The sequence below is a fragment of the Chaetodon trifascialis genome, chromosome 11, assembly GCF_039877785.1.
Source record: "Chaetodon trifascialis isolate fChaTrf1 chromosome 11, fChaTrf1.hap1, whole genome shotgun sequence".
NCBI classification, from domain to species: domain Eukaryota; kingdom Metazoa; phylum Chordata; class Actinopteri; order Chaetodontiformes; family Chaetodontidae; genus Chaetodon; species Chaetodon trifascialis.
Genome location: NC_092066.1, coordinates 26,903,967 through 26,931,431, shown reverse-complemented (window position 1 = coordinate 26,931,431; position 27,465 = coordinate 26,903,967). Strand labels below are relative to the sequence as shown.

The 27,465-nt window shown below is 42.3% G+C and overlaps 1 protein-coding gene across 1 annotated transcript in view; it reads left to right on the top strand.

The window, feature by feature from the left end:
• Window positions 1-27,465, top strand: part of LOC139339140 (choline transporter-like protein 5-A) — a 167,729-nt gene that overhangs the window by 77,819 nt on the left and 62,445 nt on the right. Inside the window, exon 4 of the mRNA XM_070974623.1 lies at window positions 22,579-22,663. Coding sequence (XP_070830724.1) covers window positions 22,579-22,663 — 85 coding nt within the window. The remainder of the gene's footprint in view (window positions 1-22,578; window positions 22,664-27,465) is intronic.

Here is a 27,465-nt window from a genome sequence, read left to right as displayed (position 1 = left end):
TATAGAAGGAGACATTAGCAGCATCTTTTTGAGCTGGAATATAACTTTTGACCGCAAAACAGTAAAGGTAAGACATACTTTATGATTTAGCAAAGCTTTTTTCTGCTACTCTTTGGCTGCTAGCTTGCCTAGTTTCTGTCGCACAGTGAGGAGGCAGACATCTTCATGATCAGCGGACTCTCTGCTTTCACATGATATTAGGCTTGTGTGGTTTGTGTGAGGTGGTAATATCAGCATTAAAGTGCACCTACGTTATTTTCGTGTTTTTGTTACATGCCCATATGAATTCTTGGGATATGAATTGTGTTTCGTTTGGGTGGCAATGCTTGGTAGAGGCCATTAGCTGAGTTTCTCCCCGTCATTCTGGTATGCTACAAATTAGGATCGGTACTTCCTAGCGTGAGCATTGACCGCCTGAACTGCGGGCATCTCACGTTGCCCGCTGTACAGGGGGCACTCATATATCCATTGTGTCTCACCTAACGAGGATATTCAGCAGAGTGTAAAGCAAGCTAGATTACACCATATGTTCTAAAAATAATGTAATTCAAAACACAAATGCAGTCGCATTTTATGCATGCTTGCATGTTCATGACAAAGCTATGCTTTGAGAAGGATGGAATAATAGTAGTTTAATCTTACTTATGGCCTGCACACTGGAGGTGAAGCTCTTGAGGGCTCATCTGATGAAGACCACATGGCTGCTGTCCATGTATCTCAGCACAGGCACCAGCTGTGTCTGTGTGGAGACGTCCGTAGTCTCATCAACTTGGATGACGGCATAGTTCGCAGACTTCACCTCCTCCACAATGCGTTCCCTCACGACCGCTAGCATACACTCCAGTAGCTCGTTTTGAACAGCCCTCAGTTTCATCTTTGCCTCGCAAAGCTAGCTCAAACACTCCACAGAATTTCACATACTGGATAAGCCAGTTCACAATGTGAGGGTTCTTGCTCACCTCATCATTGTGGCGACAAACAGCTGGCCTGTATCCCTCATCCAGTTTAGTGGCAATGTTCACCAACCTAATGTGAACCAAAAGACGAAAATCTCAAGCAGCTATCTATGTGGATCTTCGACAGCTCATGTTTCTCTATTTTTTCAGATAGATAGTGCATATCTGCTGCACCAGTCAACATCCAAGCATTGCTGTCTGCCGTGCCACTTTCAGGGTGAAAAAATAGGCAGAGAGAGCAGAAGACTGCGTTGGCTACTTCAGAGCCTGCTAGCCAGGTTTTTCGCTTTTGTAGAAAACCCTTGGGTGTAGGTCTTCCCCCCTTTGTAGAAACTTGTTGAATGATTAAATTTGGTCTTGGAGGTCCTGATTGTTTTATTGCCAATTTATCTGGATTCGCACGCCGACTCAAAGGAACTTTTTTCAAAGACACAATCAAATTGATTTGCTAGTCATCTTGAGAGTAGTAAGTGACTTAATTGAAGAAGCTGCAGGACCATGTAAAGGATGACTTTAGTCTGATTGGACAATGATGTTTTTGACAGATCTAACATCTAGAACACTGATTGCGACTGCTTCTGTGTTAGAAAAAAAAAATTCCCTCTTTGTCCCATTGGTAGTGCTTCACCCAAATCGCCCTAATATCCAAACCACTCATTGTACTGTACACTCCTGATCAAAATTTTAAGACCAGCTGAAAAATTGCAAGAATTTACATTTTGCTTTGCTGGATCTTAAGAAGGTTCTAAGTAGAGCTTCAAAATGCAAAAGGAAGAAATGGGAGTGAGACAATAAAAAATTTATTGCAAACAGTTTAAAATGACTGTCTTACTGCATCCAACCTCAGCAGCAATGGCACGCTGCAAGAGGCCTTGCTTATGCAGCTCAACAATCTGACCGCGTTCAAAAAGAGAAAGCGTTTTTGCCTTTGCCATCAGGTCATGACAGTGTGGATACCTGACAGAAAATGACACTGAATCCACATTTTTTGTGAAGATTTGGGCTTTTAAATGCTGTGGTCTTAAACTTTTGATCAGCTGATGAACAGCCTATTTCAGTTTAATACTTTTTCGCAATAAATTGCTTACTCAAATTTTTTTTGTCTCACTCCCATTTCTTCTTTTTGCATTTTGAAGCTCTACTTAGAACCTTCTTAAGATCAAACAGTGCAAAATGCAAATTTTTGCAATTTATCAACGTCTAAAATTTTGATCAGGAGTGTATGTACATCCTATTCACTGTCACTGTGACCTCAACTGCATCCTATTCTCATGAACACAATATCTCAAGAACGTGTGTCACTGTGACCGCACAAAACTGTTCAATTAAACTTTCATTTGTTAATTATGACAGAATTTCGCACAAATGTGTGGCCAATATTCAATGCCATAACTCAGCAACATAAGGGAAGATTGTGATCATTTTTCACCCCTCTGGAGGTTTGGCAAATGGCTCCTGGTGAAGGCAGAAGTCTGCCGAAGGTGGGGTACGAGGCCAGCGGTGAAGATGGAAGTTCTCTGGAGGATTGAAGTGATCAAAAGAGTCAAAAGGCTACATCATGGCGGTGGCTGTGGACGCTGTGGCCACAGCTGCTGCTCTGAGATCTAAACCTGAGATATACACAGCGCGTAATGGGAAGGTCATCATGGAGGATGAATTTTTAAACTTTCTGGTCATTAAAATGATGACTATGAGCCAGGATGAGCTGGTATCATTGGCAACAAGCCACTTCTCGTCTGATTGGATAGCGAGTTCAAGGAAGGCTTTGTTTGAACTCTGCCCGGGATCTACGCAGCACTATATCCAGCACAGAGGGGAGCAAAAAGATGCGAATAATGTCAAGAGTTGCATCAGCCTGTTAAATGAGTTTGGAGAGAAAATATCACATCATCTAGACGAACTGCCACCTGTGTCTTTTAATAGCATTGATGTTTCATGTCTGCTCGCTAAGATTGAGAGGCTGTGTGGAGACGTATTTGTTATGAGGCGGAGTATGTCAGTGCTGGCCAATGTTCCGGATGAACTTCATGTTGTTACAAAGGACCTGAACCTGCGTCTGAGTGCGGTGGAGCAATGTGATTCGGCCAGGTTGCACCCATCCACTTCCTCCCGGACTGACAGAGGAATCCCCGACCAAGCGACAGCTGATGATCGAGGAGCTGACCCAGGGGCCCAGAGCAATGTCTCTGCGATCGCTGAGTGTGGACAGACCGCACACTGAAGAATGCGCCAGGGAGGCAGAAAGTGCAGTGCAGGACCGTAGACGCGCTGCACCTGCGTTGCCTGCGTCGCCTACATGGAGCACTGTGGCTAAGCGGAGTGGACGCTGACCCCAGGCTGCTGGTGAACCTGTGCGGCCCAAGCCCAGGTTGAACTCTCGGCGTGAGAAGAGAAGTGGTGTTGTTGGAACCAGCGCTGGAGGTAACATCCGGACTGTGAAGACTAAGTTGGTGAGTGTGTTTGCAACAAAGTTCACGCCTGATCTTGATGCTGACATACACAAGGTGCGTAAACCCAGGGCCACTGTGATTGCTGTGAATGAGCCTGGGGTGTCGGACACAAAGTAGATATGACTGTGTCTACTTCTCATGAGAATTGTGTCCTATAACACACGTGGCCTGCGTCTAGGACATAATGCAGCGGATAAGGCACGGTGACTTGTTGTTGACAAACTCCTTGAGGAAAGTGACATTCTTTGTCTACAAGAAACTTTTCTTGCTAAACAGGACCTGGACAAGCTTAACTCTGTTCACAGTAACTTCCATGGGGTGGGGGAGTCGACCACAGATTTGAGCCCGGGTTGGTTCAAGGCAGAATACCTGGAGGTGTGGCTATTATGTGGCATAAAAAATATGACCCTCTGATCAGTGTGATTAGATTGAGAGTAGACTGGTGTATTGCAATAAAAGTTTCTTATAATGATAATGTTTTTATAATTTTAAATGTTTACACACCTTATGAATGTTCCAGTAAAGAGGACGAATATCTTCAAAAGCTTGCGTTTATTAGCTCATTTAATGAGGAAAATGAATGTACCCGTATTTATGTAATGGGTGATCTGAATGCAGATATCTCTGATAGGAAGTCTGTGTTTGGCCGATACCTAGTTGAATTTTGTCATGATAATAAGCTCCTATTAACAAGTAAGATCCGTCTGCCAACAGATAGCTATACATATGTCAGTGAGGCTTGGAATACAACATCTTGGCTAGATCATTGTATAAGCACAGCTGATGCCCATGAATGTGTGGATAATGTTGATATTTTGTATGGGTTTGCAACAACAGACCACATACCTGTCTTCATTATGCTCAATGTCGAAAATCTGCCTACAATGACCACAGATGATAATCATGTTAACCAGGGTAGGAAAATTGAGTGGGCTAAACTTTCAGAGAACGTCATTATCATGACTTGACTGAGAAGAGCATAGGTAACATTGAAATTCCATATGATGCTATAATGCGTGATAATTTCAACTGTTGTATGCCAAATCACAAAGAAGAGTTATGTGTACTATATGACAGAATTGTGCAGGGTCTGAATGAGGCTAGTAAACCATTCATCCAGAGAAGAGCAAAGAAGTACTGCTTCAGGCCAGGCTGGAGTGAGTATGTGGATGAACTCCACCAGCAAGCCAGAGAAGCTTTTAAAAATTGGGTTATCGCTGGGAAATCAAGGCATGGACCTGAGTGTGAAGATAAAAAGAAAGCTGTTGCTAGGTTTTAATATGCAGTACATTATATTAAGAGGAATGAAATAACTCTGAGAGCAAATGCATTGGCTAGGAAGATGCAACAAAATGATGTTAATGATTTTTGGAATGAAGTCAAGATAATGAATCACAGTAAAATACCACCCCCTCCAGTATGGAGGAGGTGAGTGGCAGTGTAAATATTGTGGAATTATGGAGAAGACATTCCATGGAGCAATTGGGAAATTGGCTTTAAACAAATCCTGTGGCCTTGATCTGATCTCTGCAGAGCATTTGAAATTTTTGTGTCACAGAGTCCCTGTTTTACTTGCTCTTTGCTTCACAGCAATGCTGATGCATGGTATACTACCTGACTCCATGCTCTCAGTCCTGCTGGTGCTAGTAGTTAAAGATAAAACAGGAAAGATGTCCAGTATTGACAACTATAGGCCCATTGCTCTGGCTAGTGTATTATCAAAAGTGTTTGAGAGAATCTTGTTGGATAGGCTGGATGAATACATTGACACTACAGACGATCAGTTTGGTTTCAAAAGGAAACATGACACTGACATGTGTATCTATGCTCTGAAAGAGGCTGTCAGTAGCTATAGAAAACATAATTCCACCATGTTTCTGTGTTTCCTGGACGCTTCTAAAGCCTTTGACCGCATCAATCATGAGAAATTGTTTAGAAAGTTAGAAGAGCGAGGGGTTCCCTCTTATTTAATACGTATTCTACATTACTGGTACACACACCAAACAATGCAAGTAAGATGGGGTAATGTCATATCTGAGCCTTTCCTGGTAACTAATGGGGTTAGGCAGGGTGGGATTCTTTCACCTATGCTTTTTAATCTGTACGTGGATGAGCTCTCTAAAATGCTTAAAGGGTGTAGGACTGCCTGTATGGTAGGAGAAAAGCTGGTAAATCGTTTACTGTATGCTGATGATCTGGTCATCATGTCTCCTTACTCTGCTGGTCTGCAGGAGCTGCTTAGAGTCTGCTCGGACTATGGAAAGCAGTTTGATGTTAAATTTAACTCCAGAAAGAGTGTGATCATGATTGTTAGAATGAAAGAGGACCAGAAAAGAACTTTCCCTTCTTTCTTCCTGGCAGACAGAGTTGAATGTTGTTGATAAGGTCAAATATCTTAGTCACATTATCAGAAATGACCTTTGTGATGATGATGATATTCAAAGACAATATTGTAAACTTTATGCACAAGCAAACATGATGGCACGTAAATTTTATGTGTACTGATGATGTTAAAATTGCTTTGTTTAAAGCCTATTGTACTCCACTGTACACTGCCCACCTGTGGTGCAGCAATAGTCGGGCAAAATATCATAAGCTGTGGGTGGCGTACAATGATGCTCTTCGAATTATACTGAGGCTCCCTCGGTGGACGAGTGCCAGTCAGCTCTGTGTGGTATTCCCACCTTAGATGCTGTCCTAAGGAATTTTATGTTTAGTTTTATGGCGAGATTGGACAACTCCAAAAATGAAATTACTATGGCTTTGTTCTGAAGACTGTGTGGCAGAGCAGGTGATGAGCAGAGTCCGACCACTAGGTGTGTTGTCTTGCTTAAACTTGTAATAAGCAAATGAGGCGTGATAGCTGGTTTTTATATATTTACTTCATTTGGCACAGAACACAGTTCCCTGCAACATGCATGGGTACATAACACTCCCTCCTGGCGGGGCTCCTGCACATGCTTCCCATTACTGTGGCCTGCTGGGTAATGGAGTTCTTATCCAACACAACTCATAACATCACATCTTTCCTCCTATAAAGAAATAACGTTTACCCCTTTAAAACAAAGCCATGCTAAACTTTGTATTTCCTCATGAGCATTGTAACTTTACTTGTAACATTGTTTCTTTCAATCGAAGAAAAATATAAAGTACAAACTCTAAGCATCAGAACACAAACTTAGATTCATGTCAACTTTTTTTTTTTAATTTACGTCAACATTTTTTTTTTTTTAACATCAACATTTTTGTTTTCCAATCTGTCAACGAAGTTAAAGGTCCATGTTGCTCCTTTGTGCAGCAACTTGCAATATTAAAGAGTCCCTAGCAACTCTCGATCAGCCTCTGAGGTGGCTGAACATGTCTCTTGTTTGGAAGGTTCCACAGCAGCTGGTGATGCAGACGCTGCTGTCTGACCACAGTCAGTGTTGTCAGGCCCACTGTTGGTTAGCTCTGTGGGTTCCGCCGTGTCCTGCTGAACTACATCCTGGGCTGTAGTGTCCTCAGTAGTCAGCTGTAGTTCCGTGAAGATCCGTGCGATTCCTCCTCAGAGACAATCCATTCTCAGTCTGGATCCTGTAGGAGAGTGGAGCAACTTCCTCCTCCACCTGTCCCTCTTGTCTCCATGTGCCTGTAGAGATGTCCCTGAGGCACACCACATCCCCAGGCTTCAGCTTAGGCAGGTGTTTTACCGTTCGATCAAACCACTGTTTTTGTTTCACTTTGTGTCCCTCCTTTGTTATTCTGACTTTGTGTGCATTTTTGGGCGTCAGCAAGTCCTCATTTACAGGCAAGTTGGAGCGCAGGCGCCTACCCATCAGCATTTGGGCTGGTGATAGTCCGTTCTGTAGAGGCGCACTCCGGTAGATCAGTAAGCTTTTCTGAAAGTCATCTCTGTCCATTGCTTTTTTTCATCATGTTTTTTACTATTTTCACAGAGCTTTCTGCCAAGCCGTTGGACTTTGGGTAGGTAGGACTTGATGTAAAGTGTCTAAACCACCATTCTTTGGCAAAGGCAGCAAACTCACAGCTAGAAAACTGGGGCCCATTTTCCGAAAACAATTCACATGGGACTCCATGTCTAGCGAAGACAGTCTTGAGGTAGCTGATGACTGCTTTGCTTGATGTTGATTGCAACGCTCCAACTTCTGGATAGTTAAAAAAGTAGTCCGTGACCACTATGTAACTCTTGCCATCACAGTCAAATAAGTCAGTTTCAACCTTGTAATAAGGTCTGTGGGGCACCGGATGAGTCATCAGCGGCTCAGCATGTTGTTTTGGCCTGTGGGTGCGGCAAAGTTCACATGACGCTGTTGTCTGGCTGATATCCTGATTGATTCTTGGCCAGTACATTACCTCCCTCGCCCTGCGTTTACACTTGACTTCTCTAAGGTGGCCTTTGTGTATCTTTTGAAGCATTTGTTTACGTAGTGAGGATGGAATGACATATTTGGTCCCCTTCAGCACTATGCCATCCACCACTGCAAGCTCTGCTCTGCAATTCCAGTAGTCTCGTATTTTTACAGGGCAGTCCTTCTTGTTTTCAGGCCAACCTGTCTGTACTGTGCTCTTGAGTTCTTTCATTGTTTCATCTGCATTAGTCTCTCTCCCTATTTGTTCCGTTCTGTCCGCAGTTACTGGAAGAGACGTCACAATCATGTCCACATATGCCTGTATTTCTGCGCTTTTCTCGCTGTCTGCACATTCCTCCTTATCCACTGCTCTAGACAAGGTGTCAGCGGTGTACATGTATTTTCCCTGTGTGTATATCATGTGCAGGTCGTATTTTAGCAGCCTGATTAGCATGTGCTGTATTCGTACAGGACAGTCATTCAAAGGTTTGGACATGATGGACACCAACGGTTTATGGTCGGTTTCTACTTCAAAAACTCGACATAGACGTATTGATGGAAACGCTCACATGCATACATGCTCGCTAACAGTTCCTTTTCAATTTGAGCGTACCTGGTCTCGGCACTTGTCAAGGCTCTGGATGCATAGGCAACAGGTAGCAAGTGCTCAACGTGTTGCTGTAGCAGCACCGCTCCCAGGCCATACTGTGACGCGTCCGCTGAGATTCTGGTACTCTTCTCTGGGTCGTCACAGGCTCCTGTGTCAGAATCTCTTTCAGTTTCAGAAAGCTTTGTTCCTGCTCATGGGACCAGATCCATTCATTCTTGTGATCGAGAAGACTCCTAGAGGTGCTGACTGTGTTGACAGCTGTGGGACAAACTTGGCGAGATAGGTGACCATCCCCAGGAACTGTCTGACCTCATCTTTGTTGTTTGGTCTTTCCATATTGTTGATTGCTGATGTTTTTCTTGGGTCTGGCTTCACCCCCTCTTCACTGACAACATCTCCCACAAAGGTAAGTGTCTTCACTCCGAACTCACATTTGTCTTTGTTAAGTTTCAGATTCACTTCTCTTACCTTGTCTAGCACTTGTCTCAGTCTTCTGTCGTGTTCTTCTCGAGTAGACCCCCAGACTATGATGTAATCCATCATTGTCTCTACTCCTGGTATGTGTTCAAAAATCATGTGAATAGTCTTATGGTAGACTTCAGGTGCTGACAAGATACCGTAGGGCAGACGAAGAAATCTGTACCTGCCCTCAGGCGTGTTGAATGTGCACAGCCTCGAACTCTCCTCATCTAGCCTAAGCTGCCAGAAACCTGACGAAGCATCGAAGCATCTAGTTTAGTATCTAGTTTACTGAACCATTTAGCTCCAGCAAACTGCCATGATTTCTTCTCTGGTTGGTAACTTAAAATGTTCTCTTTTGATTGCTTTGTTTAAGTCCCTTGGGTCCAAGCACGTTCTCAGAGCACCTGTTGTCTTTTGCACAATGACCAGTGAGCTGACCCATTCAGTTGGCTCATCTATTTTCTTGATGACCTCTAGTTTTTCCATGCGCGCTAGTTCATCTTTCAGTTTTTCTCGCAGTGCAAAAGGAACTTTCCTGCAGGGATGCACAACAGGAGGCACACTTTTATCCACACATATTTTGTGTTTTCCAGGTAGACATCCAAGTCCTTCGAAACAGTCTTTATACTCCTCCATGAGTGAGTCTTGATCATTTGCAGTATCTGATGATGTCACTACAAACACTCTTTTGACCAGATTGAGGTTTTCACATGCACTGAGTCCCAGGATTGGTTGTACACTCATATCCACGATCAGTAGCTGTGCTCTTATCTGCCTACCTTTGTATTTGAAGGTTGCGATGCATCCGCCTTTAACAGGAACTCGTTCTCCAGTGTATCCCGACACTTTTGTTTTTACAGGGTGAATTTTGCTTTTCACAGTCAGTGTTTTGTAGTCTTCCAAAGATAATAGGTTTGCATGGGCACCTGTGTCTAACTTGAATGGTATTATCGTCTCATTCACTTCGATTGGCACGATCCACTCCTCTTTTCCAGTTGCGCAAACCTGCACCACATCCACAATGAACTCCTCATCATCCTCATCTTCCTCATCAACTGTGTGAACTTTCTGTTTTGAAGCTGCTTTGCAACATTTAGCATAGTGATTGCTCCTTCCACAGTTGTTACAGGATTTTCCAAATGCCAGGACATGATTTTGGCTTGTGGCTGCCTCTACATTTACCACATTTGAACTCTGTAGATTTCTCTTTTTGGTCCTTTGGTAAATGTTTTCTTTCTCCTCTGTTCTTTGTGTACTGCATGCACTGTTGTTTCACCTCTCCATAGCTCTTTTGCTTGTGCTCGAGTGGTTTCTGCTGCTCTACACATACTGACACATTTGTCTAGTGTAAGTCCAGTCTCTCTGAGCAGTTTTTCTCTGAGTGCATTATCCACTGTGCCACAAACGATTCTGTCTCTCACCAGTGAGTCTCTCAAAGTGCCAAATTCACATGTTTTGCTTAGTATGTGAAGCTCTGCTAAGTACTGATCAAAAGGTACTCCTTGCTTTTGGTCATGGGTGAAAAACTTGTACCTCTCAAAGGTCACATTCTGACTAGGCACAAAGTACTCTTCAAACTTTGTCATTAGCTCTGCCAAAGTCAGATTAGCTTCATCCAGCTGAAAGCTATTATATATGTCCAAAGCATCTTCTCCTATAACATGCAAAAGGATGTGAGCTTTCAGTTTTTCATCATCACCCCCTGCTCTGCTTGCTGCTAGATATATATTAAATCTTAGCTTGAAACGCTTCCAGTTATCAGCAAGATTACCAGTCAGTTGCATTGAAGTGGGCGGACTTAGCTTATCCATGACTGTACGTCGGGGTACCAGGACGTCCTCAGCCCTCTCCTGTTGCTGGTTGTCCTCCAATGTGGGCACAAGATCCTCTTCTACTTGTTTGATCTCTCCCTCATCCCCTGCTTCACTTCCACTGCCGCCTGTAGCCATCACACGCCGTAGCAAACTCTGTTAGCATGTCGCTTTCATAGCACGTTCCACTCACGCGAGCGGAGACTTTTTCTTGTTTGTTTTTTTTTTTTTTCGTGGCTCCCCTGTGGCAGATCTTCCATCCGAAACTGCTCACAGCCACTTCTGACACCATGTGTTGTCTTGCTTAAACTTGTAATAAGCAAATGAGGCGTGATAGCTGGTTTTTATATATTTACTTCATTTGGCACAGAACACAGTTCCCTGCAACATGCATGGGTACATAACACTCCCTCCTGGCGGGGCTCCTGCGCATGCTTCCCATTGCTGTGGCCTGCTGGGTAATGGAGTTCTTATTCAACACAACTCATAACATCACACTAGGGGCGTGGCCGCGCTCGGTCAAGCTGCATACTGCAGGTTTGAGAGAGAAGTAAAACTGTTGCGAGTAGTAATCGTATTGACACCTGTTGTGGCTTCACGTTAGTTCATGCTCTGGTTTTGGTTAGATGTGAGTCCAGAGAAAAGTGAGTTCCTGTTGTGTTGTGTTAGCCAAATGCTTGTTATTGTCATGCTGCTACTCTTTACATGTTAATTCGGGTCTATATCTGGTGCTAATAAATGTGTTGGTAATAATTAAGATGCTTGTTATTGCCAGAAACGAGACAAACGGTCATTCATTATATATTTATATTTACGTTACTGACCGTCCTTTTTTCTTTCTCTTACACATGTGTAATATAGACATATTTCTGTTAACTGTGTATTTTGGTTTTCATGTGTTTTGAGGAAGTTGTGGAGATGGTAGTGTAGTGTTACTAGGGGACTACCTTAATTTGATGTTGCATTCGTTGATAAAATAACGGGGCACCACCTTCCTCAGCTAAGAAGGACTGCAGAGATTAACTGCTATAACGCTGATAAATACTAACGAATGAACTAACAGTAAACCAGTCTGATAATCTGAAGTGTGAACTCTGGATACAGGGATCGTATATATTCAGTTCAAAAGGACACCGTCTAACCAGGACTTATATCAAAATATCATTTATTAAGCAGAATTATGGATAATGAGTGATGTATCATGAATAATAAGACAGAAGATGGGAGGTGATATGACAAAACACACAAGAAACTTATGGCGACATAATGGTAAATAAATTGGCGATAGTGAGAAGTAGTTGTAAGGGGATAATAAGGACGCGAACGTAAAGTTAGGGAATTAACGAGTAGTTGAGAGAACTTGGATAAATTAGCAGTATCTTAACCTCACGGACCAACTCTTATTCAAACCCACTTAGCATGCCTACTTGACTGATGGCGTCCCGTTGTGCTCTGCTCCGAACTAACTCGAAGATGCCCAGATGGTCGTCCTTGGCTCGATCTGCTCAGTGGTCTGGTGAAGGCCAAGCGCACCAAGGTGGAGAGCTGATATTGGACGGTGACGTCTCTGGAACTGGTTCTAGAGTGTCGGTTACAGATGAGGGACGGCTCCGGATGGTTGATATCCGGACCAAGGATCAACAGCTGGCTGCAGGGTTTGGTTCGGTTGAGTCCGTGACGGATTATTTTAGGCTGATAGTACAAGTTAAGAGTCTTTTCGATGTCGGGCAAAAACTACAAAATTAGTATTACTTGCCTAAATTTACTGAAGTTAAAACAAAACGTTTGGCTAAACAAAAAGGTTAACTTGAAAACTTACGGCAAACTATAGAAACACGTCTTCTGAAAAATGAATCACGCTACTCGGTATGGCTTTTGAGTAGCTCGAAGACGGGAAAAACTTAAAGAGTAAAAACGACTGTGCAAAACTAAAAGACAAAACTAAACATAACCTAAGACAAGACGGAGTAACGCGCACTCTGAGTAACGCGCACACTCTGAGTAACGCACGCACTGTGAGTAACGAGCGCACGCACTGAATTCATGCTGCGGCTGCAGACATTTAAACCTTGCTCCAGAGGCGTGTCTAATGGGCCGGCCGTCGAACATGTGAGACGCTCTGTGACGCGCAATAGCCTCAAGGAGCTGAATTAATACATGAGTCACGCGAAGGGCTCATCTGCTTCTCACTATGGTCAATCACATATAATTTCAATAACAAATTTTCAATGACATTTCAACATTGTTCACAGCATGCATCAGGCACTTCCTATGGTTGGGTGACAACATTCAATGATAATCCTGGTACAGTTTCATCCCAACATGAATAATGATTCAATGTATAACTAATACAACAATAAAAGAAATAGAAAGAGATTAAGAAGGAAATAAAGATAAAGGAATTACGACATAAAGAAGTGCAGACAATATTTGCCAAAATGATTATCATCCTTATGATTGTTCCTTAATAAAGGTCTTATGAAGCACAGTCAACTTCAAACCCTACGAACCCTTAGATAATAGGAAGGCTCCATTGCAGAGCCTCAGGCAAATCTTAAAACAAAGTTAGATTCACAGCTTGTCATGGGACATGAGAGAACATGGGCATCATATAGATCATGGGTTTAGCCATGTGAATATGTCCATTGTTGAGTTGTACAGGGATGCAATTGTCAGGTATACCAAGAAACAAAGTCCTCTGGCTTACAAACAGTTCATTTTAAGGTTGGCTACTCAGCAGACTCGGTTTGGGGATTCAGTTGAAGCCTGGCCTTTGTTCTTCCAAGCCAGCTTTACTTCCTTAGGGCTATTGGGGGACCATTAGCATTGACATGGGACATCCTGTTTCTCTTCAAAATCACACTTCATTATGAGCATTCTAGATGGTCTATAGTTCAATCAGTTACACTGGTTTCCAACTCCGTTTCTCATGAGAAGTCAGAGGGGGTAAGAGAAGGTCAGTTAGAGGCTAGTTCTGCTACAGTAGGGATGACTGTTTATGCTGAGTATATTGTGGGTTGTGTTGTTGATTATTATTATTTCTGTTTATCCCAGAACCACACATACACACATGCCCAACCAGATCAGTGAAGTTGTGAAGGGTGAAGTTGTTTAAATAAATCATCATACATGGAGCACCTGTTTCATTATTGAGTCTTGGGGGAACTTGGTGGACTGCGTTCTAAAAGATGCACACTTTGCGATTATATACAGACGCCAGTCAGTTTCATAAGAGAGCCTCCATAACAGGCTTTAACCACGCCTAAAAGGAGCAGCACCAGTGTGATGGAGCGGCTCCGTCACTAACGTTGGGCAGCGCACTCACACACATACGCACACACATAGGCACGCAAACGCTTTCATTCATACGTCCCTGCTCACTTTCCCCGTCTTTTCAATAAGTAATTAAAAATACCCCATAGCCATTTCCCTTTTCTCCTCCGTTTCTGTAGCACGACCAAGGGTGCACACTTGGTAGTTCTACCTCTGTTCATACATATATTTCCACACGTATTCATACCACCATTTTATCACCTACCATGTGGAGATGTGCTGTGTGTCCATCCTGCTCTCTCACGCTGTCGTTAGTTTGGTTGGCCAAACAGGGGCGTAACTGACAGCTACATTAAATAGTCTGTCTTCGCGCGTTTTATGATCATGTGACCTACGTTATTATTTGTTTTGTTTGTAAAGTTGAATTTTGTGATGAATAACTAAGGATGGTTAAAGGGGAACATTTGTGAACATAAAAACTATTTTTTGCTCTATTTATAGTGGAAGTTGGGAGACTAAATATATGAATAGGGTTAAGGAAAATGTTGAATATGTTTTTTTTTATGTGTATACCGAGCCTAGTGGGAGGGGCAACTGGTTTAAAAGGAGGTTGCTCAGCCCTAGATCGAGAGTCTTGACTTGGTTACAGAGGAGGTAACAGTGTTTGATCTCGAGACTGTGTGAGTGATTTCTTTGAAGGGAAAATATACTACTGTGAGTTACTGAAGGACTTTTTTTTTTCTAGAATATCATTTGAACTTTGTTCTATTTTCTTTTTTTTTCTGCATTTCACTTTTTTGTAAATATGTTTGCACCTGGGGAGGCCGGCAAATAAAATAACACCAACAGTGTATTTCCGACTACGCCTGTGTTTTAAAGGAGAACCCCGTGACAACCAGATATTATTCTGGTTTCTGGAGACACAGGCGAGCATGTCTATATGTATTTTAGGTGTGTGTGTTTTTGTCTTGTTTGTTTTTGATGTTGTTTGTTTGTATTATTTTTATATGGACCTACTTTTGAGTCTGAAATAAACATTGATTGAATAATTGATGGGCAGGAGGCCAATGGTGAAGGCAGAAGCCCTCTGGAGGTTGGACAGAAGGTCACCAAAGTAGGGGAACAGGTGTTGGTTGGACCACTGAATGGCAACCAGGAACAGTTTTTGGCAAGACCACCGACATTGGAAACCATGAACTGACATGGTGCCGGCTGACCCAAGAGTTGAAGAGACATCAAACTCAGGAACTTTGAAGACGTCCAACTCAGACTGGAGCAGACAAGGCATCAGCAGAACCAGGAGCAGTGCTCAACGCAGGCACTGTAGAGACATCAGATGGGACACTGGGCAGCAGGACATGGCTGGCAACTGGCTAGCTGGTTGATAGCTAGCCCACTTAGGAGCTGGTGCTGGCAGAACTCTACCAGGCCATGGTTTAGCCAGATTAGGTGCTGGAGCTGGCAGGAGGCTAGCAGACTGGTGGTTGACAGGCAGAGGTGCAGACTGGAGGCTAGTGGGCTGGATGCTCACAAGTCGAGGAACAGACTGGAAGTGAACCAGTTGGAGGCTAGCAGGTTCAGGTGCAGACTGTAAACTAGTAGACTGTGGGTTAGGACTGTGGACTAACAGGCTTCATGCTAAGCCCAGTATGGAAACCAATGAACAAAATACAATTTAGCAAACATGTTCTTCTTAAAATTAGCCATTCCATTTAACAGTTGGTCCACACCTGGAGCTTCCAAAAGCATATGGTAAACAAGAAAACATGGACCCAAATGCAGACGACAAAGTCAAAACAGTTCAAAGGATTTATTACAAGACATGGCCAAAAAAAGAAAAAAAGAAAAGAAAAGAAAAATTAAGAATAGGACTTGGATTTAAGGGCTAGGTTAGAATTGGGTTTAGGTTGAGGTTAAGTTCAGGGTAAGGAGATAGGGAATGCATTAAGTCAATGAATGTCCTCATGAAGAGAGAGAGAGTGTGTGAACACAAATCTGTTGATACAGTCACATTGTGGGAACGCGCCTTCCTCTTGAGGACAAAATGAGAGTCCCCATAATTAAATTTAGGATTAAAACTATGGTTAAGGTTAGCTTAGGTTATGTTTGACGTTAAGGCAAGGTGTGTCACCTCATACCCCGTATGAGTTCATTCCCAAAGAGCAGCATACTTGTATGGAGCAGACATACTTGTATGGAGCAGACATACTAATGGAGTTCAAAGTAAGTGGATCATAACACGTATCCTCTGGTGTGTGTTACGGCAGACTACTAGTGACATCATCCCATTAAGAGGCAGAGATGGGGGCAAGTCCCACACATGCAAGTCCCAAGTAAGTCACAAGTCTTACCCCTCAAGTCTCAAGTAAGTCCCAAGTCGTCTGTAAGGAGGATCAAGCAAGTCAAGTCCAAGCATAGCTTTAGTCAAGCAAGTCAAGTCAAGTCACAAATCAAGTCATTATCAAATTAATTACTTTTTTCAATTGTCTGTATTTCACCAATCCTATTTTTCAGAGTCAATATCTTTTCTTTTTAAAGTAAGCTGATAAGTTAATGAATCAGCTCAATATGAATGAATTTCAAACAGCTTTTTATTACTTAAAAAAGATGACACAACCACATTACTGTGATATGTATAATTGTGTGTGTAACAATAAACATCAATAAACATGAAAGTGTAACTGAATGTCCACACAGATTGAAATACTGAATTGCTTATTTTGTGGTCAGGTATGAGTGGCAACAATCACATACTGTACTGTATATGAAAAGAAACACTGGAACAGTTATAATGCACTTAATTCAACACAAATGTGAGTGTATGTATAAGTGAGTGAGTATTCAGAACTAGGTTATTGGAATTTTACAGTATATAAGTGTACCGTGTGTGTGTGTACACGGCTTGGCATTTCAGACAGAGATATCATTGCAGAGCAGGGTGAGAGGTGTACAGCACTGATTCAGAGAGGGAGGGGAGTGTTCAGTCTCACCCTGAGAGTGGTGAACTGTGGTTTTCCTAACTCAAGAAGGGCCCTGCTGCCAGACAACGTTGGGTGAGATGCTGGGATTCAGGCTAGAAGTTCAAGTCCCTGTGGCTGTGCTGGGCGCCTGGTCCTCAGTGCGTGGCTTGATAAGCAGCGTTGCTTCGAGTTTGTTCGAGCATATTCGTGACTATGTGCATATATTCATACAGTCAAGTCAAAGCATGCAAAGATTCCAAAGCACCTTGACATGCCTCACAAGGTCCATTCTCAGCATGTGACAGTCTGTGTTCGCAGGTGATTCTGGGGAGAGACCAGAACTCCACTGTTGTCACAAGACTACATTCCTGGAATTTGATGTCAGGGTAGCAGTTCTAGCTGTGGGCTTTCTGGCAATTATGTCTATCCACAAAGAGACACTCAATCTGTAACCTGCACACTCAGCCCCATTAATGTATGAATTGTCCTTTGAAGTTGCTTTTGTGCACTTCATGCCTGTAAATACCCTTCATATTTGCCTCTGCTACCTTTACTATGGTCTGAAATTATAAGATGATTATCATGTCTGTGTGTGAGAGAGAGAGAGAGAGAGAGAGAGAGTGGTAGGGAACAGCATGTGGTGTGTGTGCCTAAGAGAGCATCAGAATATCTTGAGTTATGAGCCATTACCAATGGCTATTACACTTGCAAAAAATCAGATTAGTCAACACTTTTGCACTGAGTTGGGAATGATGAGGTCGCATGATCACACCACCATGGCTGAAAACACGCTCTACTGGCGCGCTGGATGCAGGAATATGCAACAGTCTTACCACAACCTCGAAGAGAGAAGGAAGGGTGTGTCTGTTTAGTGTCCAGAAATGCAGGCAGTCTTGTTCACTACAAATGTCCAAAAAGTGTGTAAGCTGCATATGTGGTGTTGAAGCGGAATCCTTCTTTTGCCTCTTCCTATGGTAGGATGCAAAAAGGCCCGACGAAGGCTCTGTGTCCTCGACCTCTTCCTCCTCTTCTCCGCATGGAGTTGGCGCCACTTTGCTTGCCTCTTGGAGAATCAATTTTTGAGCAAAGAAAAAGCACAAACAAAATCACTCATGATGTGTATGACATTTTTTTATAAAGCCCATTTTTTAGATGGGCTAACCAGGCAAAATCACTCATGTATTTACTGTAAAGCTATAACATACCTTTGATCATCTTTGACACCTCCTCCTTAGTGTGGTCGGGAACCAAAACATCATGTGTCACCCACATGCTGCCAAAAGAAGGATCCAGCATGGCTGCCTTCAGATACAGTGGGTCAGAGAAGGGCAATGGCTGGCTATCAGATGGGGAGTTTTCTGCCATCTTCACATTGACGAAGATCCCTTTAAACCTCCTTTGAAGAGATGTCTGCAAGGTGTTGATGAAGCTTCCCAAGTAGCACATGCTGCCTTTTAATTTTTCAAGATGATGGTTGAGGGAGAGTACACACGGGGCTACTGCACTTATGGTTACCACTTTTTCACCTTGAGTGAGGTCAGTGGTCTGGGCAAAAGGCTCAAGGACACGCACCAACTCCTGAATTTGACTCCATTCTCTGGATGTGAATGCTGTCTCCTTGTGGCCAGACTCTCGAAGCACGGCTGTGAGCTTCGTGGCATCACATTTCAGTACCGCTTTCAGTTGTCTAAGCATTGAGTTCCAACGTGTGACAACTGAAGATGGGATGCCAGAATGCCCAAACTCACGCTCAAAAATGTCCTTGAAGGAAGTACTGCTGTGGAGCAAATTGCTCAGCTTGCAGGCCTTTGCAAGAGCTGCATTGGCTATTTTTGTGTCTCTCAAGCCATCCCCCACAACTAACTGAAGCGTATGGGGAAAAACACTGCTGTCTTGTCTGAGATTTAGTTTGGAGAAAAAGCTCCACCCTCTCTTGGTCTTCATCTGGCAAGTTAGTCCACAAGTTATCATCCTCAACTCCTTCATCCTCTTCTTCCTCATCATCTCCATGTTGTGGAAAACAAGTGCTGAAAGCTTTCCTCATGTTTGCAGCATTATCACATATAATGTGCAATAGCTTTCTTCTGACTTGGTACTCCTCACATATTTGCTCGAATTCGTCACAAATTTTTTCACTTGTATGGGAACCGCTGAACCTGTTACAAGCCAGCAAAGCGGATTTCAGGACGATTCCTGCTTCTCCACGTTCCAACCAGTGACCAGTAACTCCTAGGAAGCCCCGTATCTTGCGATCCAATCAGATGTCAACTGTAACTGACACATTCTCTTAAGTTTTGTCTGTTTGTCCAGCACCACATCATCTAATTTTGAAGTCAGAGTTCTTCGGCTTACAGGGCTGTACCTTGTGTCAACAACAGACAAGAAGTGACGAAAACTTAGGTGCTCTATGATGGACAATGGTAAGTTGCAGTCAATAACCAGGTCTGAGAGTATTGAACGTGTGATAGCATTCTGCTGGGGATGACTCGAAGTGTAGTGTTGCTTGTTGCATGTGATGAACTGGGAGATCTGCGGCTGACTACAGTCTGCTGTAGTTACTTTTGAGCGAAGGTATTCTTCATACCTAAACATTGGGACAGAGGGAGAAAAAAGATACATTTTAAACTCTTGTATTCATTGCACAGTTTGTCATTACTGCCTACAAAGTGGTCAAAACATCTGAGAATAAAGTTTTGATTCCATACAGCCTCATTCTAGGCAGGCATGTAGATATTTTGCATGTAAATGGCAAGTGCATGGCAGCTAACAGTAGGAACTTTTGAGTTCTGCACTTAACAGCATGACACAAATATAACAGTAGAGTTTCTACAATATATACATTTATGGATGGATAGAAATACATTTATTAAACCCATGAATGAATAAATAACAAAATTAGCATGTTTGTTAAAACAATTAGTGTACCAACTTCAATGTTATATTGCGTTATGCTGTTATAAGTTCAGAACTGCTGAAAATTCCTATACCTGTTGGTTCATGAACGCAAGAGAGAGAGAGAGAGAGAGAGAGAGAGAGAGAGAGAGAGAGAGAGAGATCGGCATGGTTACAGCCGACAGTAATCGGGGTTGAATTAAAAATTGCTCGAAATTTGTCCTCTTCCGAAATTTGACATAATTACGTTGACGCCTCATTGACTGACGCTTCCTACTGGAGCTGACGTTCAGCGCGGCCGCCATCTTGGATGGGTCTCCCATGCGTCCCCAGTGCATTTATTTCTACGGAGGAAGGTGTATGTCCAGCCACTATAATCATCATAACTCCTCTAATTTTTACCCGATTTTCACACGGTTTGGTTTGTTCCAAACGGCAGAGATGTAGTTATGATACAGGACGCTGTCACACATTAAAAACACGTGCTTTCATGCTGAAATACTTTGTTAAAGAGCATAATACAGACATATGGTATGGCACATTAATCAATGTATAAATTAATTAATTTTATATTCTAATAAAGAAACAGTTTGATTGTTCATTTGATTTCTCTCTCTCTCTCTCTCTCTCTCTCTAAATTTAAACAACTGTTCACAGCTTTAGGATGACAAAGATTCCATAATAGCCTGGACTGAAACTGCTGATGTTTGTGATATACACTTTTATTTTAACACATATACATACATACAAAGCTCCCATATATACCTGCTCAGTACATCTTTTCCTTCTTTCTTTTTTTTAAGGCCTGGAAAAGTAAGCTTTAAAATTTCAGGTCATTCCAGCGTCTTACACTACCCTGTTAAGCTTGCAACTGGGGCTGGAAAGCTAAATAAAATAAAATAAAATAAAATAAAATAAAATAAAATAAAATAAAATAAAATAAAATAAAATAAAATAAAATAAAATAAATAGGGGGCATAGTTGCGCTCTTTATGTTGACTTCGGTTGGCTCTGGTGCTAGCGGAGACCCACCCAATATGGCGGCGACGCTGGATTACGCTCCAGCTCGTAATGAGGAGTCTACGTGTATTATGTCTATGGGGGTGTGTCTGTGTCCTGGAAGAGAGTGTCTTCTTCACAGGACAGATGATGGAAAAAGACAACAACTCTGGGAAAAATGGGAGGGGGGGACAACACTAGTATCCATAAAGGCAAATATGCTAACGTAGTCAGTTATGGTGTGAGAGCTAGCTACCGGTACTAGCGCCACTTGACTAGCAGCTAACGTTAGTTGCCGCCAGATTTGCAATTTTAGCCATTTCGGTCTCTCTCTCTTTTTTTAACTGAAGTACGGAATCGTCGATAGCAAAATGTTATCAAGCCACTGGCCTAGTACTCTCTTGTCAGCAGCCAAATGGCGAAAAAACAATAGTCAAGATGTTAACTTAATCCATCTAGCAAGCTTCACAGCATGTTAACGTTACTCACCTTTCTTTGTGTATTGTCTTTAGATGTCGGATAAAATTTGATGTGGTGCTCGCAGTATCTGTGATTTTAACGTTGCAGATTTTGCAGACAGCTCCTCTTTTCTGTTGTGTTGTCGTTTAATCTTTGAAAGCAAACTGTACAACTTTCGGGACGACGTTGGTGCCTTCCATCTCTGCCATGCTCTCTGTCCAATCTGATCACTCCGTCCGCAGCAGGTGCGTCGCTTGTCGCGTTGTAGAGAGGGGTTGCCAGGTTTGCTGATATGCTACAGGTCAAGAGCACTCACGCACAATAAAGCAATGTTCATCATCTAATAATTTATTTGTTGATTTTTTAAAAAAAAAAAATTTCAACAAGAATTTAATGACTTGGCAAGTCACATGACTCAAGTCTAAGTCAAGTCACAGGTCAGGAGAGGCAAGTCAAAGTCAAGTCAAGTCTTAAGTTCATGTTGATCAAGTGAGTCACAAGTCACAAATATGGCAACTCGAGTCCGACTCGAGTCAAGTCATCCACTCGAGTCCCCCCATCTCTGTTAAGAGGACATAAATCCACTAATCCTGCTTTACACACAGCTATGCATGCGTTAACCCCACTAGCTCATTTTCACCTGTCTGTGGATGTACTGTATGTGAATGTAAGGGTGAAATTAAATAAGAGAATGCACACAGATATAAATAGATAGTCAAACACACTCACAGGTGCACACATACTTATACAGACTTTCCAAAATCCGATGACATCACCCTCACTCTCTCAAGTATACCTCTGTCTCTACCTTGTACTTAGCCTTCATTTCTTTTCTGTCTCATCCTTCCCTCCTTCCATCGGTGTATGTGTGTTTGTGTGTGTGTGTTTGTGTGTGTGTGTGTGTGTGTGTGTGTGTGTGTGTGTGTGTGTGTGTGTGTGTGTGTGTGTATACTTTAATGTTGTGTTGGTGACTGAATGTGATAGTTTTGTGTGCGGAATAGCATGTTATTGATGTTATTGCTTCTGTTCGTATTAGCACAGCATTCAGTTTCTGACAGGTTGAAAAATGCGATGAGGCACTTAATCCAAGTCTCTTTACATCCTCTTTGTCTAAGACAGTTTTCAAGATCTTCAGTTTGGGCATAAAAATCTGCTATTGTTTCACATTTGGTACCTTTTTATACAATGCAACATAAATAAATATTCAGATATATTATATTATTGTAACAAATGGGTCTAAACCTAGTCTTCAACCTGTATAATTGCACATAGGATCCTATAATGCCTCCTGTTCCTCTGTATAATGATCTGTCTTGTGTGTCTGTCCATCTATATGTCTGTCTCTTTGGCTGTCCAGCCTGGTTACATGGGGATCCCAAGAAAGTGCTCCATCCAACAGACAGCTATGGCCAGTTCTGTGGTCAAAAGGGAACTTCCAATGCGTAAGTCACTGTTATCACACTGAAACACCACATCCCTCCAATACCCTACAGGGGTGTTGGTCTGCGGTTTCTTGGTAGCAAAATCTTTAAAGCATGCATGTAGGAAGTCATACAACATCAATGCCCTTAAAACCCTTACTCCTACTATTAGTTCAGATGTTGTAATGACCAAATGATCTTCGTTCAGTTTTTATAGACAGACAACAGTGTCTTTGGTATGTTGCATACTTGTTGACAGGATTGTATTATATATGGAATACTGCTTGAATCTAAACCTAAATTAAAGTTGTAAAGATATTCTATATAATTTTGGTCAATACACTACACAACTAACTCACCAGAGCAGGTTGCGTTTTAAATGCAGGTTTCACAGGCGTTTGGAAATAACTTACAGTATACATCAGTTGTGGCCAGATAGAGATCTCCATTCTATTAGTGATTGACCTGTTACGAGCTGATCTTGAATTATAGGTGAAAAGTGGGTAAAGGCAGTTTCTTTTGTAAGACTGAGAAACTGTACATGTTCATGCAGCCAATATCATACTGCAGTGCTAATCTATTGGCAGCCCGGGGGGTGTGTCCAGCCTGCAAGGTAATATTTAAGGTCAGTTTGAGCAATTATTGTTTAAACTTTTTTTTTTAATTATTGTGTCATCTCTCCCTTTCTCCTGCCACACTGTGTCACAACTATCCCTGTATGTGCCGGGACAGTCAATTTAATTTCAATTTATTTAAAAGTCATTCCTGGCTGGCACATGGTCTACTCTTCGCTCTCACCTTCGCAGGTGCTTTTGTGGCTGTTGTTTTATTCTGGTTAGTAACACAAAATTTGTCTTTATAAAAAAATGTTCACTCACAAAATAGGTAATTCAAATCTGTATCAATTGCATATCAGCGTGTGATGAATAGAACTTGAGAGTGGAGTTTGAAACAACCCACGTTAATTTTGACACCACATTTTCATTTGACTTTGATGATTTTGGGTCTAATTTTGGACTTAAGACATTGCACCCTGTTTTGGGCATTTACAGTGCAAGAGAGAGCTACATCAGCGTCGCCATGAGTGGCATGGATATTAATCAAATTAATCAAAAAGAAAAGCCATTTCTAGATGTGGAATGTATCAAGGAGTGTATGCTTGCATCAATTGAGGAGGTGGTTACAGATGAGAAAACCCAAAACAGGGCAATTTTTTTTTTACAGGAATTTTTTAAACACTTAAATACTACACTAAAAAAACAATACAATACAAATCAAAATAATTCAGACAATGTTTCAATGTGTTGTTAAGACACTTCTCTAAAATATGCAACATTTCAAGCCAGTAAATTCGCTCAGTAAAAAGTATTATGCACTTACTTTTCCTCTTTCCATAAAATGCATTTATGCACTGATGGACGCCATTTTCCTTAATGAGAAAGAGAAAGGTACGCCCCACCCCTTTACATTTGGTATAAATGAAAAACCCTAAATGTTTTCTGTAGATAGCAAAAGGAGTTAATTCAGTAGTATGCAGTGGGTGGGAGATATTCAGGTTTACAAATGTCTTCAACAGAGGACAAATTTGAACTACTGGCAGTCAGAAGGTTATCCACTAAAGTCTTTTGTGTGCCAAACTAAATGGCGACAAAAAACACTTCATTATGCAAATAAAAATCAAATAAACTTTTTTGTCGGAGAGGTTTAATCTAAACTGCATTGGAAAATTGATAGAGACTTCTAGACCAAAAATCCAGACTTAAGATCCAGGTCCTGAATTAGAACACGTTAACCTTCGGAGGACCCAGCCTAAGCGGTCTCAGCAACAGCTTCGGAGGCTCCTCCATCGGCTGCATCAACTATCGATAAATGGGACGGTCTAGCCTTCGGAGCATTTCCTGATTGCGTCATGACGTCATAACTTTGTCCCTCCGAACCCGGGAAAAACACACGTACGGAGACAAAAATGTAACAGATGACAGACAGACGACAATGGAGCCAGAAGTTTTGATTTTGTTTTTTTTTTATATATTTTTTGTTGGAGGAAGAGGAGAGGCGGCTCCGGCAACACCAGCGGCTCGTTTATCTCCGGCTGGGAGAGCGCCGTGGGGAGGTAACATTGTTCTTACCCTCTGTTCTCCATCCAGGTAAGGCCAATGTACTGCCGTATTAACATCGGTGTTCCCGTTCTGCAAGTTTTTTTTTCAAAGAATCATGACACCAGACATGATTTTAGGCTGAGCAGAGAGTCCCTGGTGGTGCTGCTGGAACTTCTCCACCAGGAAAGGTGACATGGATGGGGTGCCACAATAGAGACTTTGGTCTTCCTCTTCTGGCTGGCGAGTGGGACATCCTACAGGGTGGTGGCAAGGGTGTTTGGGATGCCTCGCTCCACTGTTCACCACATCGTCATCAAGTTACTGAGGAGGTGGTGAGCATTCGCCACAGGGTCATCTACCTCCCCAAGACTGCAGAAGATCTGGCGGCAGTAACTCAGGGGTTTGCAGGGCTGGCCAGACACAGAGCTTTTCAAAAAGCTGCTGGAGCAATCGACGGCTGCCATGTGAGAATCAAGCCTCCAAGTGGCCCTGATGGTCACTGTTATCGGAACAGAAAACAGTTTGCTTCAATAATCTCGTAGTCTGTTTTTGACCATCAGGGCCGCTTCATTGATACGTACGTGGGCTGGCCGGGGTCAGTGCACTACTCCAGAGTACTCCGGCACAGCCCACTGTACAGGCGTGGCATCTACCCTCCCCCAGGGCACTTCATCTTGGCAGACGGCGGGTAACCATTAATTTTGATTATTGTTAAATAGTGAACACCAGTAAATTAAGTGAATTCAAATTTAATTTTAATTACATTCAATTTATCTTTTTTTTTTTCTTCTTTTCTACAGGTCACAACAGCATGTGCCATGTCCTGCACAACATCTGCCTGGGTGCTGGCGGGACCAGCAGTCTGCTGAGGTGTCTGTCTGGAGGAGGGTATACTTGACCATGATTACCTTTAGAGGGCAAGTACTATAATTTTGAAGCTATTCCTATTTGAAGTGTTTTGTAAACAGTTGAGTTTGTTGAAGTAATTTGTGTTTTTATTCTTGCCTCTCTTTTAAACATTTTTAGTAACATGGCAGCCATCGAAACCCCTGCAAACCCCAATGATGGACGATGTGGTGGACAGTGGAGACATGCATCCCCCACCCCCGGCCCCCCACCCCCCAGATGATGTCCCACTCACAGCCAGAAGACTCCAAGGTCTTCCATGTGGCATCCCATCCAGTCAAGCAGCAAATCCAGGGACTCCTGCTCAGCCTCAACTATATATATGTTCTCTGTAAATATGCAAATCTCTGTAAATAGTCATTTCTGCTGATCTTTTGTAAATAGTTGTACATTTTAAGAATGCCCACTTGTAAATAGTTAGAAATATTCATATTGTATCTTTGTAAATATCTGTAAATATCACAAAAAAATAAACTAATTGTGTTGTCACCGAAAAGTAGTTCAAAAGTCTACTTATATTGTAAACGAGAAATGGAATAGATAATGTAACGAGGTTATAAGATTTTAATTTAGAACACAATATTTTTAATTAACAATTTAAATCAAACAACACAGAACGTAATCAGAAAAAAAAACATTTAAAAATCAATGCCTGTCAATCATCCTCTCTAATAAACCAAAAAGTTTGTCCATCCTCTCTCTGCTCTCTCTCTCCTTCTCTCTCTCCTTTCCTCGGCCTCCCTCTGCAATTGCATGTCCTCCCTAATCAGTTCCAAAAGCTCATCCCTTTCCCTTCTCTTTCTGCTTCCTGCTGCTGATGTTCCTGGTAGCCTCTCCTCCTCCTCATCCTCCTCCTCCTCTTCCTCGTCATGCTGCCCACCCACTGCAGCACCTGGCCCTGGTGTGTCCTCAGGGATGGAGGCAATTAGGACAGGCGGGGATCAGTGGGAAGATAAGCTATTTCTAAATACCATAGCTCTTTACCCTCTGGAGGCTGTGGACCGGTCGGACTGCCAGACGATGAAACGATGTAAGCACTCAGACCAGAGGAGACGGCACATTTGATGAGGCTACAAATTAGCATTGCGTTGTAGCTACACTAGCGAGTAAAAAAACGAAAGTGCCTTGGAGATTTTTTCTACGTTTCAAAGTGTTTATTAACTTGGGTAAAAAATGTAGTTTCCTTATCATTATCCAAACCTGCACATACATTGTATTTTTTCTTTAAGTTGTCCCATTTTTTTGGCCTGTTGGGGCTCCACCTTTCCCTCCAGGCCCATTTTTGCAGGATTGTTCTAAACATGAGAGAAGCATGACAAAAGGTAAAAAGACAAGATCACATTATCACAGATATGTACAGATTCACAAAAAGTGACATCAAGACTGACATAAAATTCCTACCCCCACCCAAAAACAACATTCATTAAATGTGATCCAAAGATTATATTTGTACTTTGGTCTTTGTACAGGATTTGGGTTCATTTATGTAACTTCTACATACAAATACAGTATGTATAGAGAACAAATGGGCTATGCCTCAACAGTGACCTCCATCCGAGTGTGGCCGTGTTTATGGCCCCTGTAAACAGGTGGTCGTTTTTACCACGGAGTTTAATAAACTCCTCCGTCTGCTCCTTGCTCCCTACAACAAAATGACATGTCAAGCATATTTTCTGTTCTGTCAACAGACAAAATTATTGTTCGATATAATAACAACAATAACAATAATAATGCTCCTCAAGTTAACTCTATAACTATATTAGCTGTATTCAATCCAAACCTTTACAGTATTAACAGCCTAGAAATACAGCTGGGCTC